General features: G+C 39.2%; 1 protein-coding gene across 1 annotated transcript in view; it reads right to left on the bottom strand.

Annotated features, from left to right (window-relative positions):
• PPFIBP1 (PPFIB scaffold protein 1) overlaps nt 1–22363 on the bottom strand; it is a 180641-nt gene that overhangs the window by 53244 nt on the left and 105034 nt on the right. Inside the window, exon 3 of the mRNA XM_090272961.1 lies at nt 128–226. Coding sequence (XP_090129087.1) covers nt 128–191 — 64 coding nt within the window. The 5' untranslated portion in view covers nt 192–226. The remainder of the gene's footprint in view (nt 1–127; nt 227–22363) is intronic.

Here is a 22363-nt window from a genome sequence, read left to right as displayed (position 1 = left end):
CTAAAGGCATTGGAGAAAGCCAGTAAGTGGAAATGAGACAATGGAAAGCTAATAAAACAACTGTGTAAAAAAAGCAAAGACAGCAGAATAAACGGCACAATTCCATCTTTTAGAGGATGCGGGTTACCTGCTATAATGCCATCCATCTGCTCCAACGCCGCAGCCAACATGTCACTTGCATCACTCATCATTTTGTTCTGTGTCAAGGGCAAATTCCAACCTAGATCTGAAAAAACAATGATGTTATCATTACATCCTTGAAATGACACATGCTTCCTGGCAGGTTTGATAATTTAACCTCAAATTATAACTCCACCTAGCAGGCAAATATGGAGAACTACCGAAGGAGTAGAGCTGAATTAACTGAATCTTTTTACAAACTGTGGCCAGTCGTCATTTACTGTACAGCGAGACCACATGCTATACCTGTGTCAGTTAATACGACAAGTAAGATTCAGTTCTTGCGCTCAAGGTGTTTAAAATCCAGTAGAATCCTTCCCATGCTGTACTCTGTGGAGCGCTAGGTCTCCGTGAGGAGTCCGGGCTGGCTGTGGAAGCCTGCTCGGGGCCCTCAGGAAGACTGGCCACACAGATCTTTCCCCTGTACCAGCCCCATCCAATCTCTCCTCTCTCAATTTTGCCCCTTTTTTTCTGTATAAGGATTACCATAGACTTATCCAAGAAAATGGTTCTCACTGTGTGCGTATATACGAGGCCTGTCCGGAAAAGTCAAGCCATTGTTAATATAATGAGTATGGTTTGCATGACATCAATGTAACCTGGCAGCCAAGGAAGAGTGGGCTGGAATGTACATGCTTGAACAGTAATGACAGTAATGACTTCTCTGTATTAGTCCGTGGGGGCAGCAGACACCGTTGAGTGAGCATGTGTACTGTGTGGCCATTGCATTCAAAATAACTGAGTAGAGCAATGAATCTGCATAATTTTTTTTGCGTTAAGCTTGAACATTCCTCTGTGGAAACTATCTGGATGACTCAGAAGGCTGCAGCTGTGGGCAACTGGTGATCGGCAGCTTCATCACAACAAAATGTCCAGTCATGCATTCCATATTGTGCAGAGTTTTTTCGTAAAACATCAGATAACCCAGGTGACTCAGCCCCACTACAGCCCAGATTTGGCACCCTGTGACTTCTGGCTTTTTCCAAAACTAAAATCACCTTTGAAAGGGAAGAAATTTCAATTTCAGACCGTCAATGAGATTCAGGAAAATATGATGGGGCAGCTGACTGCAACTGGGAGAACTGTGTGGGGTCCCAAGGTGCCTACTTTGAAGGGGACTGAGGTGCCATTGTCCAGTGTACAATGTTTCTTGTAGCTTGTATCTTCTTCAATAAATGTCTCTATTTTTCATATTACGTGGCTGGATATCTTCTGGACAGACCTCGTACACCAAACACAAACAAATCTACTGCTATTTTTTAATGTAACAACAGCTACCATGTATTGAGTGCCTATAGTGTTCCCTATACATTTAAATTATCCATAATCCTTAATCATGACAACAGCCCTATAAAATGGATACATTCATCTCCATTTTGTAAATGACATCAAATATGTTGGTTGGTTTTTGCAAGGAAACATGGCAATATACCAAGATCTGATTTCCACTACAATATTAAATTTGTTTATCTGATTCTATCTGAAGGATAGATTTATGCTGAAATTGTCACAGTCTACTCACTCATTTACTTATTTAAAAAAAAAAAAGAGATTGAAATTAGCTTTGCAAGAAATTGGGTCATAAAAGGGAAAAGTCAAATTATGCAGTTTTCAATATTAATTAATACATTTCAGGTACTAGATTAAGTACCCATACAAATTCTCCCAACATGCCTAAAGAAGGCTCTTGCTACTTTGCAGATACTGTGATGTAACAAATCCCTGGGAAATAAAGGGTGTGCTGTGTAGCAGGAACCTTTGCCCTTTGTTTCCAAGCAGCCCAATCTCACTCACCACTTTATTTTCACAAACATATTTACAGTTCTGATGAACAGCTTCTTGGATCAGTTCATTATGCGCATTCATTTTCATTATATGCCATTTAATCATTGTGAAATATTACTTTGATTTTATAGTTTTTATAGATTTCATCTAAGAATTTCCCAGAACTTAACTCCCTTCAGAAGATATAAAAATATCACTACCATGTTATGTGGAATTACTACAGTACGAAAACACCCAAGGCATGCATTTACAGTTACCCAGGAATCAGGGGGTTAACAAGCCAGGTTATGAACCTAGGTAATTCTCAAAAATTTACTTGCACGTTTAGCTAGTCCAGACAGGTGGGGCCTACATTTAATAATCACACTTCAAGCTGGAAAACTTAAAAAGTGAAAATTGAGAACATAAAGGATTAAGCTGAATTCATGCAGTCATTTACTTTCATATAATTAAGTAGCTTGCATTCCCTTTCATTTTAAAAGTTGCACTTCAAAGAGCTCTAGATACCATGAGGCATTTATAAAGGGACACATGTCAGGCTCAGCTATAAACATGAGAAATGCTAATAAAACAAAGTAACGCTTAATGCTTACATGGAAAAAACTCCTCTTTGTTAGCAACTGTATTTTGTGTAGACACGAACAGTTCCAGGCATGACAGGTAGTTTTCTGCTTCTTCTCTGTTCTGTTCAGAGCCTTTAAAATGCTACGGCATGGAGGTATAAGGATCTAGGCCATGCTTTTCAAAGTAATGAAGAACCAATTCTTGAAAAAATTTCCAATTCTTTAGAGACCGTTCCTTTAATATCATAAAACTATGATAACAATGCTTCACTGTTATAAAAGCGTATAAATGCTTACTCTTGACCTCTACACTTATCACATAACGCGCTACATATAACACTAAGGAGAGGGCAGACAATAAATACAATAAATATGTATATGATATGGAAAAGGTGATAGAAGCCAAGGGCTACAAATGGAGCAGAATAAGGGGGTCAAGAGTTTGGAGGGATTTTCAGATTAAACAGGGTGGTCAAGGAGAATGACAGATTCAAAGGTCAAAGATCTCTCTAATAAACTAACAGTAGTTAGGTATAGTGGTCAAGTTCAGTGATATTCCAAATACAGAATTCCTACAATGCAATAAGAAATGAGAGGGGTGATAGCATTAACAGACCTATAATACTTTTAACCAATAAAAAATACAAAGAGATGCTTAATACATCACGGAATTTAAGACAATGTGATACCATTTTTATATCTTGTAAGATGGCAAAAAAATCTAACACTATCAAGTGAGAGGATGTGGACTCACAGAATCTCTTCTGGAATGATGGTAGGAATGTAAAATAGGCTAAAATTAAACTTTCACATCCATTTTGAATCTAACGATATTTGCTCCAAGATATATAACCATAAGCAATACACAAATGTTCATAGTAGGATTCTTCACAAGGACAAAATATATGGAAACAGCCCAAATGTCCAGCAACACGAGAGGAGATGAATAAACTGGTATACTCACACAGTGGAATTAAATACAACTGTCAAAACTAAAGCAATATATGTATAGTATGGACAAATCTATGCAATATAATAGCAAATAAAAAGTCTCTGGTAAATTCAGCAAGACTTCTTATGAAGCTAAAAATAATTAAATACAAGTATATGTGTGAAATACATATAGACTCAATAGAAGTACTTGCAAAGAAAAAAGGGAGTAAGATGAAATTCAGGATGATGGTTACCTCAAGCCAGGGACAGAGGGGAACAGACTGAAAAAAAGACACATGGGTGCAGGCAGTTACTGTCCAGTTTTTGAGTTAGGTAATGGATTCAAAAGTACTTATCATAGTACTGAAAATGACAAAATGGGAATTCCACTTCTGATAATGGCAGAATAGATTTTCATCAACAAATTACTCCACAAATAGCAATACAAAACACTGAGTGAAATACAAAAACAATTTTGAAAAAATTAGAAAGCCACCAAAAGCAGGTAGAAACTGGAAGCAATTCGGCTCCTGAGACTCACATTTACACATCTTTCCGCGTGTGGGCACTTGCCAGTGCATGTGATGCAGAGCAGAGTGGCTAGGACTCATGAAGAGAGTCATAATCTTATTGGTTCAAAGGACAGAAGGGGGCAAAGTTCTCACTTTATACACAAAGATGTTTAATACTAATGCATGGTAGACTGTGGTAAGATAACAATATATAATGCAACCCATGAACATTATGAAATAAAGAGATGTAAGTAAAAAGCCAACTAGGTTGATAAAATAGAATACTAATAAAATCCTCAACTCATGCAACAGAAGGGGCAGTAAAGGTAGAACAATGGACAGATGAGAGAAACAGAAGTCAAATGGCAAGATGGTAGATTTCAATTCAACCACAGAATCCACACAATGGAACATTTTTCAGCCAAAATTAGTGACCTTAATGTAAACAATGGACTTTGGTTAACGTTGGCTGATCTTGACAATCTGGCATCACACTGGTATGGGATGCGTGAGATGATGGGGAGGATGTATTAAGGAGAAGGGGCATGTGGGAACTCCGCACTTTCCATTCAATTTTGCTGGGAGCCTAATTGCTCTAAAAAAGTGAAAGAAAAAGAAGTATTGCTACATCAGCATGGATGAAACTTAAAAATATTATATTAAGTGAAAGAAGCCAGTTACAAAATACTATATTATGAGGAGACCCTCCAAAAACCCAGAATTTATTCATAAAAAATTGTGTATTTATTCTTACATGTTTAAACTTCAGTCACTTTCTAAGTATGTACACCTATCAGGATGGTTTTTCCACTGCTCTAAACAGTTTTTGAACATGTGGATTTTGATGCCTTTTAGTGCTCCCACTGTTTTTTGTTTTACCTCTTTCAGATCAGCAAAACATTTCCCTTGGAGGGCTTTTTTCATCCAGGGAAACAAAAAGAAAAGTCATCTGGGGTGAGACTGGATGAACAGGAAGGGCACCATGGTAATGTCGTTTTTTGGTCAAAAACTGCTGAACACTCACTCAGGGTGGTGTGAGCAGGTGCGCTCGTAAATCACCCATCATGAAATGGACAAATGCGTTGAAAGAGCCTTCAGAAAAAATTCACTGAAGTCAAATGCAGCCTCTCACAACAACATCACCCGGCACACTGATACAGATGGGTTCCTAGAACACTCACCTAGCAGGGGAAGCCTGTTTACAAGGGACCCACCCTCCAGAAGATAATTCCAGCTTTTTAGGGGTTACCTCTTTGTATATAATTCCATTTAAATGAAATACCCAGAACAAGGGAATCTATAGAGACAGAAAACAAATTACTGGTTTCCTAGAGCTGGTGTTGGGGAGATTGCTAGGGGAAATAAGTGGATGATAGCTAAAGCATACAGGATTTCTTTTTAGGATAGTGAAAATGTTCTAAAATTGACAGTGGTATTGGATGCGCATATCTGTGAATATACTAAAAACCACTGAATTGTACACTTTAAATGCATGTATTGTACAGTATGTGAAATACATCTCAATAAAGCTGTTATTAAAAAAAAAAACTCAGTCATATAAGTAATTACTTTAAGTACAAGTGGAGTAAACACTATTAAAAATCAGACTGAGTTTTAAAAAATAACAGATTTAACTATATGCAATTAATACAGAAATATGCAGTGAAAGAATAAGAAATGAGCTACTCTGCACATAGTAAGCCTAGGAAAGCAAGAGTGGCCATATAAACATAAGAAAAATGGCTCCCAGTCAAGAAATACTACTGGAAAGAGAGATATTTTATAACAATAAGAGAAAATTCACCAGGAAGTCATAACAATTACAACTTTTTTTTGTAACTAATAATAGATCTTCCAAATATTTGAGGCAAAAACAAAAAATAAAAACCAATGACACAAGGAAGAATTATACAAATTAAGTTATTTTATATTTAATATAATTGTTGATATGGTTAGATTTAAGTTTGCTCTCCTGCTATTTTTCTTCTGTATGTCTCATCTGTTATTTGTTTCTCCTTTTCAACCTTTTGCAATGGTAGACAAGGTAAGAAAAAAAAAAATCCAGTAATAATATAGAAGATTTGAACAACACCATCAACCATCTTGACCTAATTCAATTTATAGAACAAAACACTCAAATACAGAATATACATTATTTTCAAGTCTACATGTTATATTAACCATGATAGGCCATGTATGCAAGGCCACAAAATAAGTCTCAATAAATTCTAAATGGGCTTTAAAGGACTACACGGAACAGTAAGAACAGAAACGTAAGGTGGTAAAGTACTAATACTAAGAATAGAATTTCCATATATATCAAAATCCTGACTTGCCAATGGCTTGAGATATTTTAGAGGCAGACTAATTGAGTGAGCATCTGTGTTAATAAAGCTATGCCAATTGTCGTGGCTGAGTCAAAGTATTTTCAAAAATAGAAAGGCTAAATAAAAAGGCTTCAGAAAGTCCCATGCTCTTAAAAAGATTTTTCTATAGCCCCAGAAACATTTCTGAGAGGAAGATTCCTCTGCGCACTCTCACATACTTAATGCAATGGAATGGTATTCCAATACAATTAACTATTAACTCCACAATAAAAAAAGACTGAACTGATGTATGCAACATCATGTTGCTCAAAAAAAGGCAGACATAAATGACTATGTACTGTATAATTCCTTTTATATGAACATGCAATCTATGGTGCCATAAAGTTGAAGCATAGTTGTAAGAAGTGGCAAATGATTAAAGGAGATACTGGGGAACTTCCTGTTCAATATGTCGATTAAGGTATTGGTTACACAAGTTTATAAATTTGTCAAAGCTCATCAAACTGTACATTTGAGATGTGTGTCTTTCACTGTATGTAAATTTCATCTCAAATTTTAAAAAGGAACGCAAATGATTATTAGAAATTAAAAATGAAATATTTTTTTGAAATGAACTAAATAAAGGAATTAATATAAGGAGGAAATGCATAGACTTACAGTGATGATACATCACAAATCAAGGATAATGAAAAATTCAATTACATATCTGAGATCCAAAATAAAAGACTCAGAATATCCGGGTCCCTTTGTTCTAATTCTTTCCTTACCCAGAAACCTGCTGATTATAATTTGGTCTTTTGGGTGGACAAAACGATTTAGAAAATTAAAACTTCAACATCCAATGATAATACCGAATTGATTTCTAGATTCTAAATAACAAATATATACTTCTTTGAATGGCTTGCTGAAGGAAAAGGAACCAGGAAATAACAACTACCACAACAAAGGAACTGGGTTTGGGTTCAAAGTCATAGTTCAAATTGAAGAAACCCCTTCCTTGTTGTGTGATGTAAACAGAGAAGATGAGCTCTGTTTGCAGGAGTTCCTATTCCAAAGGCATAATAATAATAAGTTTGGAAAAGTGTTAGAAAAGCAATCCTGGGAATAATATTTAAATATTAGCATATGGGACAAAAAAATACCCAACCGAAGCAAGTTTTGGGTATATTTCAAGCTTAGTCAGGACCCATTTAGAGCAGATTTGAATGGGCTTAAATATAAGGGAAAGTTCCAGCAATGGGTGTGGTGGCTCAAGGTTTGGCCAAAAACCACACTTTTTTGCAGGGTTGCTGACTAACTGATGTTTTAGATCAGGCTGGCGGCCCAGTCTCTCTGTGAAGAAAGAAAGGCTGTAAGAAAATTACAAAGTTTGGTGAGAACGACATTTCCCCTCGCTCCTCAGCTTTCCTTAGGTAAAATGTTTAGGTTTGAAAGAGAACTTCTAATTTCGTGCCAGAGACAGACACAGTTCACTGAGATTGAGATGTTTACAAAAGAAGAAACCCTTCACTGAAAGGATGTTTATATACATTCCACTAGGCTGGTGAAGCACCATGTTATGTGGTCATTATAAAAACAATATATTGTATTTTCAAATAAATTACGCACAAGTTTCTCACTAATTTTCCCCCAAAGATGCTCACTAGGGATGTTCATCAATTACACAATGATTTCCTATGTATGCAGCAATACGATCTTAGGAAAGATAACATATCTTAAAAATGGAAACCTAAAGGGAATAGGAAAGACTATCAGTGGTTATCGAGCTGTGGTTCCCAGATCAGCAGCATCACCTGGGAATTAATTAGATGGTAAATCACTGGGCCCCACCAACCTGGGTCTTCACAAGCAGCGTGGCATTCTCCGCACACTCCGTCACAGCACAGAAGAGGCTGTGGTCTTTCCTCTTGGGACAACAAGCCCCACCCAGATGAGGCTGGAACTGGCTACCAAGGTAAACAAGGGCAGAGCTCCTCTCCCCAGTCCCCGCTTCCTTTTCATCCAAAAATAACAGCTCTGAAGGAGCGATTATGTTTTAACCCGAAAAATCTCTCCCTTCAAACGTCAGCTACTAAGCCTTTATGTCTGCAATGTGTTAAGATTCTTAAGCAATCCTCCTTGCTTTCTGGTTCTCTGCTATGGATCTGTCATCACATACCTGCTCCTCCCCACTGTGTGGCCCAAACCCTGGTCACCTTCAATCTGCCCTGACATCCCAATAAAATTAATTCAGAATCATGTGAAAAGGAAAACATGGTAAGAAGTGGGGATCACGGGGCAGGGGAAGTACTGAAAACAGAAAAGTTTGGGGATATTAGCAGCAGGGGTGATATCTAATATCATAACACATTTAAAAAATTCAAACAGTAAAAAAATAAGTAAAATATTGATGATATAGCTGAAATTTGAACACTGACTATATTTGATGATATTAAAGAATTATTTTAATTTTTAAGTTATAATAAATAGCTTTTTGTAAGATCTCTTTTTTAAAAGATTAGAAAAATAATCATGAATGAAATAATATGGTATCAAAGGAGAAAGGCATAGGGAAAAAAAAGATACAGATAAAATATGATTTGATAATTGTTGAAGTTCAGTGATAAGTACACCGGGTAACATTATACTATTCTATATATTACATTTTCATATATTTGAGATTTTCCATAATAAAATATTTTATTTTTTTCATTCCTATCTTTAGACAATAGGATTTTCAAACTTCTGGACCCTGACAGATTGTCTTAAGTATTTTGTTTTTTCTATCATAACTTCAAGCATACCAAAGGCTCACCAAATATTTACAAACCAAATAAGAAAACACTTGTTATTTTAACCACCTGCATAAACACAAACACACTGAGAAAATGGAACAGCCTCTCCAGGGAATTGTAAGATAGAGCATAAAAAAGTGAGCATAAATGACTGTGTGCTAGTAAGAATTACTTCTCTTGCTCACTGAAATAAAGAGCAACAAAAATAATGGCACGAAGCTAGGAAATATTCACATAAATGGAGCGGCAAGGAAAAACGGAACAAGATAAAAGAAATGATCACCAGAAAGAAGTTGATAAAAAGACTCATACAATAAGCCAAGATCCTTTACTTCTTATAAAAGGCTGCTGTTTGAAAAACTGGTATGTATTAGATTTCAGTAAATTTGTAGATCTTGTGATAAACTGAAAGAATGTCCCATTTTTCCCTATCTACTATTATTGGTACTTTGCACGAAGAAGTTTTGAATTCGTCCAAGGTAACTGAGGAAGTAAGATTTGAGTCCAAAACCCATGTTGTCCCCAAGTGTGCTTCTCGCAGATTTGGTAGGTAGGCATCACACAGCGAGTCTGCCCTGCCCGGGATCACCAGCCTCCACGGGCGCCTTGCTTTAACAGTATTTGTCTCCCTGACTAAGCTGTGAGCTCCTTGAATGCAGAGGCTGTCTCTGATCTGTGTGTCCCTGTACCTCATGGGGCAGACTTCAGAGGCTCCTCAAACACCCACGCTTTTATGTAGTCACTATTCTGGCCCCGTCCCTGGCTGGTTTGGCTCAGTGGATTGAGCGTCGGCCTGCGAGCTAAGTGTCCCTGGTTCGATCTTCCAGTCAGGGCACATCAGAGAAGGAAAACTCTGACTCCAAAAAACCTCCGCTTGCCTTGCGGCATACCTCTTCAGGGGAAAGGCTAAGGGAGTAAACCCCGACAGAAAATCCGGAGCCGGAGTCCCTAAGGCGGTTTGACGTTGTAGTCAACACCGGCAACTCCTGCGGCGCACCTGAAGCCAAGCTGTATTGACTCCATCTTTCCCTTGGACCCTTCAGCTGCGAAGAGAGGGGGGGTCTGCTGCATGGGCAACAGCAGACCCTCCATATCACCCTGCCCAGGCTCTGTAGCTTCAGCTTCACTGGAGAGGACACTCCAGCGTCATCGCAAGATGTCGATTCAACACGGGAGGAGACAGATACCGTGTCACTCCCGAGTCGGACTACACAGCCATTCTCGGCGGTGCAGATAGACTCTTAAGAAGCTACACCATCGTCTCTCGAGACGGACGGCTGCCGACGACGATTCTGGCCCCTATCTTCCCTGTTTTGGCTTAAGAGTGTGACGTTCCTCTCAACTGCATAAGCCAGAAACCTACCTCCTCACCTTAACTTTTAAGATAAATGTTAAGTAAATGTGATCACTGTTAGCACCCTTTCTACCTGCAATTTTACAAGATGAATTTTCATACTCTTCAAGATGTGAGTGAACCCAATTTGCTGTGCTACTTCGGACTGACACTATTCCTAAGGGTTTGCAAACTCAGTTCCCAGTACCAGGGGCCCTCAGCAGGTTTTAAATCCTAATTTTTCAATTCACTCTAACCCCAACCCAATCTTTGTAGCTCTTAAAGATCTGTAGATTCACGTGGCTCCTAGTATCCTACCCAAATCTACCAACCTAGCCTTCGCTGGCTAAGAGGTGAGCAGTTCTGGGATGTGGGACCCAGCCTTGTATCCTATGGAGGGCAGGGGTGTGGAATAGCTAGTCAAGGCTCTGAAAAGGAAGGGAAAGACAATTAAGCTGCCTATATATAAGCACCCTCTAAAGGAGTGTTTTATAAATTGTAGGTCATGACCCCTAAGATTAGAAGGAAGTGAAATAAACTTAGTAGATTGCAATCAACATTTATTTAATAAAATAGAGAATATCAGAGTGTCTAACAAGAAGAAAAGGTTAAGCACTGTTTTGTGAAATGTTTGATTCAGATACATATACACACCTGCATGCACTAAATATTGAAGGCCTACCCTGTGCCAGGTGTTAGAGATAGAACAATGACAATGACAAGCAAAAAAAAAAACAAAACTATTTTGGCCTTAAGGTAGCTGACATTCCAGTGGTTTCAGAGTGTGTGTGTTTATGTAGGCATGAATATATATGTATTGCATTATAATATATAATAAAGTATATCTTACACTGGGTCAAAAGCCTTTGAGAAAGGCTGCTCTAAAGTCATGCTATTTAAAATGTGATCTGTGAACTGGTGTTGGTCCACCAACTGTCACTGGTCTACCATGTGATAAGTACAGAAATTGAGAATAAGTATTAAGAAAATTGTATAGCAATCCGACCTTCCTGGGATAGCTAATTATGTGACAATTTTTCTACCCCAACCAATTTTTTTTTGAATTGCATTTTACAGAAAGAAATCGACCTATGATGGGTTGAAAAAACAAAACTGGTCCTTTACCAGAGGTGGCTGGAGAAGCACTGCAGGTGTGTCTCAGGGGTAATGTACATAAGCACTGGGGCTGGGAACCACGGAGCCACGGAACACAGACGTAGGGGGAGAGGGAGTAACATACAGAGTGAGGGAGCCCCAGAGCAGGAGTGCGGTTCAGATTGGTTCTGCCTCCACTCACGTCAAATGATAAAACAATAATTAAATGTCAGATAAAAAACTGTTAGCACTGACCCTGAGGATACATGGTTAAATTCAGAAGAAGTGAAACAAAAAACATTCTTGGTTGTATAAAATTAACAACGGCAGACATATACTTGAACTATTTACCTGCCTAATTATACAATGCATCACAGCAAAAAACAGTACCATTTCGGATCCACTTTGTTTCGATTGCAGCAATGAAGGCTATATATTTGGTGCTAAATTTTCAGTCTGTCATTCATATAGTGTGGCCCAAAACATACGATATTTTTAAATGGAAGAATCCTGCCAGCATACCAAATTGATTGGGAAGAGTGATAAAAACTGTTCGACTAGGAAAGAGTTTTGTGGAGGGATAAGACTTTATAATAATTTTTAAAACTAAACTGTTTGCCTAGTGGGTAATTTCTGTTGGTTTCTCTTTTAACTACGTGTTAGCTACACTCTTGGCTGTATCTAGAAGTGGAATGTCAACATATTTTTCTTTGATAGCATTCATGCTTCTGGCCATAATCAGCAGTAGAGATATGTTTTCAGCTGTTGGGGGGAAAAAAATTAAACCAGAGCCCTGAAATTATCCAGTTGAAAGTACAAAATATATCCTTAATATTGTTATTCACTATGGACATTCTGTACAATTAATGAGTACTGACCCAAGTAATAATGGATAATATAATGCTTTTCAAGTCATTTATATTTCAGTTTTAAATGACTGGGGATGTGCTTAAGAGAAGGGTAATGAGAACCAGGAAAACAAGGCCAAAAATTCTTTCCCAACCCAGGTGGCGACAAACAATAGCCATAGGCCAAATCTCGCTCACTGCCAGTTTTTGAAAATCAAGTTTCATTAGAAGAGACTCACACTGATTCGTTATATATCATCAGTGGCTGCCTTCACGCTACAGTAGCAGATTTGAGTAGTTATAACCCTGAAAGCCCAAAGTGTTTCCTACCTGGCCCTTCGCAGAAAAAGTTTACCAACCCCTGCCCCAGCCCTGCCCACAGCCTCCTGGAGTGCACAGACCCTGCTCCTATTCGCTCCTTCACCCACTTGATTAAACAACATTTCTTAAGTCTCTGTTATACACCAGGCACTATTCTAGGTGATAAGGCTACGACAATAAAGAAAAAAGAGAAAAGAAAGAAAACTGAAAAATAAAAGAAAAGTTGTTGCTCTAATGTCAGGAAACCATAAGTAAATAAATAAACTTAAATGTACAGGAGATGAGGTGGTAATCAATACTACGGGAAAACAAAGCAAGGAAGGAGAATAAAGATAACATGAACTTACTATGTGCCAGGCTAAGTGCTTTTCATCTATTGATTCATGGAGTCCTCACAATAACCCTGGTGACACAATATTGACTCCTATTTTATAGGTGATAAAACTGAGGCACAGAAAGGGCACCCAAGTCATATAGCTGGAAAATGGATTTGAATCCAGACACTCGGGCTCCGGAGCCCATGCTCTTAATTATGCATTGTGCTGGCTCTTTGCGCAGAAAGGAAATGGCAGGGAGTTACCATTTTAATAAGGTAATCAGGGAAAGCCTCACAGATAAGTGACATTGAGAACAGCCCTAAACGAGGTGAGGGAAAAAGTCCTGTGAATCTGTAAGAACAGCTTCCAGAACAACAGCCAGTACAAAGGCGCGAGGAAGGGAGAGCTTCATATATTTGATATTTAGGAGGAGAGAATTTACACAGAGTGAAATGCACAGGTCTTAACTGTACAGTTTGATAAGTGCTGATAAATGCACACACCTGTGTTACACATACGACCATTCTTATCGCCTTAGGTATATTCTGACAGAAAGACTAACAGAATTTGATGCACTGTTTGGGAAAAAGCAATGACCCGAGGGGCTGTGGCCTACTCCATAGGAAGATGGAGTGGCCATTTACTAAGGCAACTGACTGCCCACTCCCAGTCCAGGCATAAAAAGTACTTCCCCATCCACCAAAGGAAGGAAGCAAAAACTATAAACTTCTCATCCACAGAGAGGTATCTACACCTGCCATCCTTTACAGGAAAGCATAATGGAATAACTGCATCTTGAATGTCATGGCAGAATATCCAAGCAAAGCCCATGACCACAGACGGCATTAAGCACTCCCATAGCACTCTTAAAAAAACAAAACAAAAACACCCCTCTATTACCAGTACTTTTAACAGATTAATTCACTGAATCTTGCCAGCATACCAAGGTACCATGAGGAACCATTGCTTACCTCTACTAGATACAATACTTGGCTAGGGAAAAGGTGTGTCTCTGGGAGGTGGGTTCACTTAACTTGGATCCATGGAATCCAAGTTGTCCATATCAGACTGGGCTTTTAAAGAATGAAGGTCCCACTTTTAATCATTTCTAGGGCAAGCTTAGCTCAGGACATGGTGCTCAGTAAAGGTCTGATGGATAAATGAATAACCACCAATAAAATTACTCTCTCATCATCACCAAACATGCACTACAGTACTGCTTACGTAATGGACTATTGGCTTTTTTAGGTCTTGGGTCATCAACCTTGATTTTGTTTTCACTTCAATAAAAGTCCTGGTATCCCATAGCTCTTAGGAGGGGGAATGAGAGGGGCAGACAAAAAGCAGGGAGTATAAATAGGTTGAGTTATTTTGACATAAAATGGAAAGCTTGTTTTTACTACAGCCGTATGTCGAATGACTAGGGCAGGGCTATCAAGTGGCCAATATAACCAGGATTTTCCAGATTTTACTATATCTGGAAGGACTAGTGCTTCAAAATAACATGGATGAATTTATCGATCACCCACAATGTGCCAGAAATTATTCCAGTCACCGAGAAGTGTTCATTCCAGGGACCGCCCTCCCAATTTCTGCATTTGCTTTCCAATCAAGACCGTCTCACAGACCTGATTAAGTGAGTCTACCTGCCAAAGACACACCTTTCTCCTAGCCAAGTATGACATCTGTCTTATTTGCAAGAGCCAATCTCAAAGTTGAATATACTATGTGTTTGGAGTACACATTCTACTTCATATGGTGCTTGCTTGAGCTTAAACACAGGCAAGGGAACAATATTCTTGCTTTTTACATTTTTGCTGTTACACTGTACGAGTCTGTACTGAGTGTGAATTATCTTCATCTCAGGGTGCCTCAAGTCCTGCCTTCTGTTCAAAAGTAATACAGTATTAAAAATGTGTTTTCCCATATGAAATTCCTTGCTATGTCTTGATTTAGCTGTACCAAGTACTGCTAGAGAAAGCTGGGCTGGCTCCACTTCAAATGCTTGATATCTAATCTTGACTGGGCACTTAATGTTACTCAGCAATCCTTTTATTCATCATTAGTTCCAGCCCTATCCCATTCCTCATAATGGCTGTCTAAAAATTCCCACCAAACTCTCCACTAATTTAGTCCTATTCCTGTAGACCCTTAATCTTGGTAATTAGTTCGTAGCCTACCATTCAGAGAATCCTGGGTCTCCTCTATCTAAAATTCCTATGCGTACCTACTTGCTTATTCCTAGCCCACAGGCTTCTGTTAAGGGAAAACTCTCCACTCTTGTTCTTGATCTCATCTCAACCTTTTAAACAATTAATCCCTCATTCTTTTGTATCTTCAATCTCTTCCATTCCTCAGTTTCCTTCTGTTCAACAAATAAAATGTTGAAAATCTTCTGCACCTAAAATTCTCAGTCCCATGCAAAAAAAAAAACCACTCTCAAATCCTTCTTTCCATCCTTCGTAAGTTACAGATCTAGCTCTAACTCTTCACAATTCCACCCTTGAAATTAGTGGTCTCTGTATACTGTTTCACCTGGTCTCTATTGCAATCTGAAATATCTTCATGACCAAAAATGTCACCAAAGTTCATCATCATTTAAAGAGGTCACATAGCAGCAAAGTGACAGAAAAGGGATTCAAGCAAAACAAAACTATAATAACACCCTAAACATTCATCAATGGGGTTTTCAATATGTGGAACTGAATTCATGGTATTTGGGGAATGTTAAAAAATTAGATTAAAACAATTCCTCTAGGCAACAAAAACAAACAAGTAGAACTACATTTTTGAAAATGTAAAGGCAACCAATGGAATGTGGAAACCATTTGCAAATCATATATCTAATAAAGGGCTAGTATCCAAAATAGTATAAAGAAATCATACAATTCAACAGAAAACAAACAATCTCATTGTAAAATGGGCAGAAGACCTGAATAGACATTTTCCCAAAGAAGACATACAGATGACCAACAGGTACATGCAAAGACGCTCAACATCACTTATCATCAGGGAAATGTAAATCAAAACCACAATGAGATAGCATCTCACACCTGTAAGAGTGACATCAAAAAGACAAAAAATAACATGTTGGTGCGGATGTAGAGAAAAGAAAACCCTTGTTCACTGTTGCTGGGTATGAAAATGATACAACCACTACAGAAAACAGGATGGAAGTTCCTCAGAAAGTTAAAAGTAGAACTACCATACGACCCAACAATTCCACTTTTCGGTATTTATCTGAAAAACAAACAAACAAGCAAACAAAAAACACTAACTCGAAAAAATATATGCACCCCTTTGTTCATGGCAGCACTATTTACAATAGCTAATAAATGAAAACCTGCAATGGAATAGTATTCAGTAATGAAAGGAATGAAATTTTGCCATTTAACATAACATCGATGGACCCTGAGGGCACTATACTAAGTGAAATAAGATAGACAAAGATAAATACCATATGATTTCATTTATATGTGAAATATAAGAGAAAAAACAAGCTCATAGATACGGAGACTAGACTGGTGGTTGGCACAGGCAGGGGTGCGGGGGAGGCAGGGGACAGTGATGGTGAAGTGAGTGAAGGTGGCCAAAAGGAACAAACTTCCAGTTATAAAATAAGTAAGTCCTGGGGCTGTAACGTACACCATGGTGACTATAGTTAAGAACTCCATATTGCATATTTGAAAGTTTTTAACAGAGTAATTAAAAGTTCTCGTCACAAGAAAAATATTTTTGTAACTATGTATGGTAACAGATGTTAACTACACTTACTATGGTGTTCAAGTCACAATATACTGAGTCATTATGTTTTACATTTGCAACTAGTGAAATGTTCTATGTCAATTATACCTCAATAAAAAAATGGCTTAAAACACAAATAGTTATGAAAACAAAAATGGAGAGACAGTCACTGATTAGAGTATAAGAAAAATTCCATAGAGTATCAGTGCAATGCAACTTAATTGAGGAGGGGAAAGAACCTAGTGGTGTAATGATACTGTATTTCACAAAATAGGAGGATCCCACTCCTGCAAACGTGACAGGAATCATATGCCCTCCCTCAATTTCTACCCTACTGGTCCGAATACAGGATTGCAATTAATTAATTAATTAATTTATTTATTTATTTATTTATTTATTTAAAACTTATAGATGTCATACAATTTCATATTAGTTTCAGGTGCACAATAGGTTTGACATTTACATACCTAACAAAGTGATCTCCATGATAAGTCCAGAAACTATCTGTCACTGCACAAAGTTGTATTATGATATTATTGACTATATTCCTAGGCTATACATTACAACTCCATAATTAATTTTATAACTACAATCTTTTCAATGTAAGGCAGCAGCTCTTTGCATCTGCGGAGTTCAGAAAAATGGCTTGAGGAAATGCGTTAAGTACCTTGCATGTGCCGGGTCCATTTTAAGGACTCAATAATGCAACTACAGTTTCTGCCCCTGCCGATACCAGCTGAGACATCATGAGTACTCCTTTTATGCTCCCCTCCTCTATGGGAGGCCCAGAGCTTAGCGCCCTCCCCTGGTTCCATAAATACTTTTCTCATGACAGACCAAAAAGAAAAAAATCTTCTCCCACCCCACATATTATGCTAAAAAACAATGAAGATAAGGGTATAAAAAGGAAAGGAAGAAAAACAAGAGGGAGGGGGGTGAGAAACAGGGAAGAAGGAATGAGAAAAGCAAATAACACGTATCAACATTATTAATGTCACCCAGCTGTGCAAGCTGGAGCATTAGTGCCCTAGGACTCTAACAGTAAAAAGAGAGAGAAACTCTCCCAAAGCTATGCAGAGCCATGAACGTACCCCAGGACTCTCATTTTCCTTAACTTGCTGGAGGCTCCAGTGTGTAAGCCAGAAGTTCATGGCAGCTAGGAAGTGGTACTATGAGGACAACCTGCCAGAGACAGATCTCTGCTCAAACCACCTTACCAGGGGATAGGAAGAGAGATTAAACCTCACGTAGCCACCTGAAATGTTTTAGACCTGTGGCGTAAGGTCCAAATAACAGAGCTATATCAAAGTGTGCAAAGAAGATGGGGTAGTTAGTTACTCAAAGGAAAGGACTGGGAGTTAAGTTTCATTGTCCTATTAACCCAACAAGAGAGGAGGTCAGAGGGAGGTAGAATGACTCAAGAATAGTTCATAAGCCAAAGTGGAAAACTAGTTCAGAGGACTGATGTCAAGGGTGAAAGAGTACTGCTGAGCCTGATACGTCAGGGTTCTTGGTGAAATACTTGAAACATCTTCATATCTAAGCTCTGAAGGAAGAACTCCTCTGAAGAGTGTATTTTAGACAATGTGGAAATTGGAATTCATGTGGGGTCCCCTAGGCTCCCCTTCTTTGGAGAGGTCAAACGCCAGGACTGTCGGGTTAACCAGGTGGTTGCTGGGAAGCTAGGGCTCCTCTCTGCAGCTCCTTGGGAGTCTGCGTTATCCTCTGGGACATCCTCCCACAGGAAGCCAGGCACGGCCATCAGAAAGCATCAACTACAGCTTCTTGGGGGTTCTGGTCCTTGGCACTGGGATAACCTAAATCTAGGAGATCCTCTCAAACTATCTGGTTGCCTCTGGAGAGCTGGGGTCCCAGGCGTTCCTGTTAGGTACAGTCAACAGCTCAAGGCTCCGTAAATAAAAAGAAACCAGTCAGAGACTGAATGAACGTCTGGAGTGCAAACCTACATTTTAAAGGTTACCTAAGATGGGTGATGTCCTTATTGCTTATTAGTTTTGTTAAAAATGTAGCCTACTTCAGCCCAGGCTGGGTGGATCAGTTGGTTGCAGCAGCATCCCATATACCAGAAGGGCGTGTAGGAGAGGAAACCAACTGATGTTTCTCTCTCTCTCCCTCTCTCCCTCCCTCCCGCTCACTCTCTCTCGCTCTCTCTCTCTCTCTCTGATTTCCTCTTTCTAAAGTCAATAAACATATCCTCAGGTGATGATTAAAAATAAATAAACAAACATACAAGTAAGTAGCCTACCTCTTTGGGGTTGACCAGCAAGTGGTAGAAAAGTCTATTTTAACAAGCAATGCATCACTTATAAGGGTGGCAGAGAAAATGGTTCTCATTTATTAAATCATTTTTTTAACACCAAGAGGTCAAGTGGAGGAAGGATGTGCATGCTCATTCCAACACGGGGTGGGAGGAAGGGGAGGAAAAGAGGGGGAGAGAAAAGGAGGGAGGGAGGGAGGGAAGCATCATTGGTTGCCTCCCATACATGCCCTGTCTAGGGATTGAATCTACAACCTTTTGGTGTACAGGATGATGGTCCAACCAACTAAGTAAGCCACTTGGCTAGGGCAAGAGGCCCCTTTCTTAAAAAGAGGAGGCAAAAGCAGAGTGAGATCCCCCTAAACTAACTAAGAACTTTCACCTATAAGAAATTCCTCATTTCGAAGGTATTCAGTTTGTTGGGAGGACAGGAAGAAAGGAGAGTTGGCTCTTTAATGATGGAAGAAAGAACTGACCTTTTGTCTTAGGGATAGATACGTAGATAGATCATATATATAGATATATTATTTAGTAGATATTTTAGATCCTACTTCATCTTAACAGTAATGATTACTGGGGCCTTTCACAGAGTCAGAAAGGACCCCGACCTCCTCGCCATCCTGCTACAGACTCACAGAGGCACAGGCAATGAGGATGCTGTGTGTTATCAACCAGCCTTGAATTCTATTTCCAGAAGTGATGGTAGTTTTATTTACAGATTGCTGATATTTTAAAATACCCTTGAGGGGAGACAAAACCTGACTCATTTAGTAGAGAAAGGAGAAAAGATCCCATCCATCCTGGTCTCTCAGGCCAGGAGAAACAAAACGTGAGTAGAGCCTCAACACCCAGAAGCCTAAGAAGATACCAGTCACGTTAGCACATAACACACTTGGGAACAGAGACTGAAGTAAGCTTAAAAAAAAAAAACAGATAGGGGCACACAAGTATGGCAGGAGCCAGGGGTTGGCAGAGGAAGAGGTTTGGAAGATGCATGATCTCTCAGAAACTTGGAAAGGCCCAGAGGAGAAAAGGAAGATATCCTTCAGCTCAAGAATCTACATCTCAGGAGTCATTGGACAGTATCACAATGATCTGCCAGGAACTTCCGCTGCAAGCTCCTGGAATAAACAACCAGCCCAAAGCACTGGAGAGCTGTGAGCCTCAAAACCACTCAGCTAAACAAGACTTATGTGGAAAATAAAGGATATGCAAGAATGGCGTAACTCAAACAAGTGTCAGGTAAAAGCACACTACGGATCAACATGTTATATTTTAAATCCTCAGAACTTGGGATAAGTTAGCTATTTCACAGGTCATGGACTGGGATGGAAAGGGAATGGCTGAAGTCCCCTTACTAAAGGTGCTCTCATATTAGTTTCCGTTTATTTAATACTTTTTGGCCTAGTGACTCATAAAATTAATTCAAGAGAGAGTGCTGTTATCTGCAGAACAAACACCACCAATGCTGAGGTGCCCTGTTGAGTCAGAAAGAAAGGCAAAAATTCCGCTAATGTATAGATTTCTTTTGGTGAGTTATAAAAGATTCAAAAATAAAAATTGCTGGATTGCTGAGGTTAACTTGTATCGAAGCTCAAGTATAGGTGGTCTGATGGGTTGAACTGTGTCTCCCCTAAAATTCATATGCTGAAGTACCAATCCCCAGTAGCCCAGAATGTGACCTTCTTTGGCAATGGGGTCCTTACAGAGATAATAAAGTTAAAAGAGGATCACTAGGCTGAGCCCCATTCTGAGACAGCTGGTGTCCTGGTGAAAAAGGGAGATTTGGACAGAGAAACATGCACAGAATGAAAACGACGTGTAAACAAGAGAGCTACCTGCAAGCCAAGGAGAGAAGCCTGGAACCAATCCGTCCCCCAAAGTCCTCAGAAGACCCCCACCCTGTCAGCACATTGATTTTGGACTTCCAGTCTCTGGAACTGAGAATACATTTCTATTGTTTAAGACACCCAGTCTGTGGTACTTCGCTATGGCAACCCTAGCAAATTAACAGAAGTGGCAAGATGCTGAGTCAGGGCAGCCACAGGCTGACTAACTGCCCAGAGGAAGACGACCCTTGTTTACAAAGGCACAGGGCATCCGGTGAGGCAGAGCTTAGCGAGCCACTGGCCTGGAAAACCCAACCACTGCCCTATACAGAAGAACACATTTTATAGGCCATGATCCGCTGGCTATGGTGTGTTGTTTCAGTGACAACATTCAACAACTGCCTTTTATAACCCAGGAATGAACATGATACACTAATTCTATTAGATGCAGCATATGCAGCAATTTCAATACCAAAACAAACATTCACAGAGTGATTCCTTGCTCTCAGATTCAAATTCTATTCCTACTGAGAGATTCAGCAATGACCTGCAGACAGTGCCCATTAGTGTTTGAAATTACAAAGGTATTGCATATATGTAGTTGCATTTCATACTTTCTTACACTCCTCCTGCCATAACTAAAATGTAGGCATATCCATAAGCCTGAAAAAAAGACAAAAATAGTAACAATAATATTCAACACTGAGTTTAAAGACAAGAAATAAAACTGTCCCCAAATCAAAGGCAAAATTATCATAATGATATTTAGTCTGTGTTTTTTCAGGGAGAGATTTATGCTAGGACCCTGACAGAGGATATATGATATATAATATGTACATCAAAGCAATGTCGGACTGATGAATAGTTTTGTACCAACATTGAAATTGCTTAATGAAATGTTCAATTTAAATTGTTATAAGATGACTCATGCCTACCAAGAATTAGGTCTCCTCCCATTTCTTCTCCTGCCAGGTCTCAAATACTCCAAGTCATTTTCACAAGAGCAAACATGTCACATGAAAGAATGTCATGCCACTCCAGTAAGCTCGAGGCCCTCCTCCACACACTAAAACCACAGAAGTGTGCAGGCTTGAAGTATTCAGTTCCAAACTTAGATGCTAGCAGATTAACAATGTCTAGATGTAAATTACTCCCGATCTTCGACTATCAGACAGGGCTAATAAGCAAGCGGCACAGATAGTTTCAAGCAACATGCTGGCTTAGAAAGGCACATACATGTTATCCTAGTCATGCAAAAAAAATTTCTATAGCTTCATGGTAAAAGCCTTTTCATATTTACAATTATCACTACATCACCAGGCTATACCTCTAACTAGGGCAAACAGACCTATTTTAATTTTTAGGCAAACCAAGTGATACCTCCAGTCAGGGTCACCATTCCAGCTAAGCGGGTTGTGTCCTGCACAGAGTGCCCTGCCCTGGAAAGTGGAGGCTGAGAGCCAGTCCGTTCCAGCACAAGGACTGCACCTGCCTGCAGCGCCGCCGTTCTGCAAGTGCACTAAC

This window comes from Furipterus horrens, unplaced genomic scaffold, assembly GCF_987537825.1.
Source record: "Furipterus horrens unplaced genomic scaffold, mFurHor1.1.pri manual_scaffold_4, whole genome shotgun sequence".
Classification (NCBI taxonomy): Eukaryota; Metazoa; Chordata; class Mammalia; order Chiroptera; family Furipteridae; genus Furipterus; species Furipterus horrens.
The sequence above is the reverse complement of the archived record's forward strand: the minus strand, read 5'-3'. Positions and strand labels throughout refer to the sequence as shown.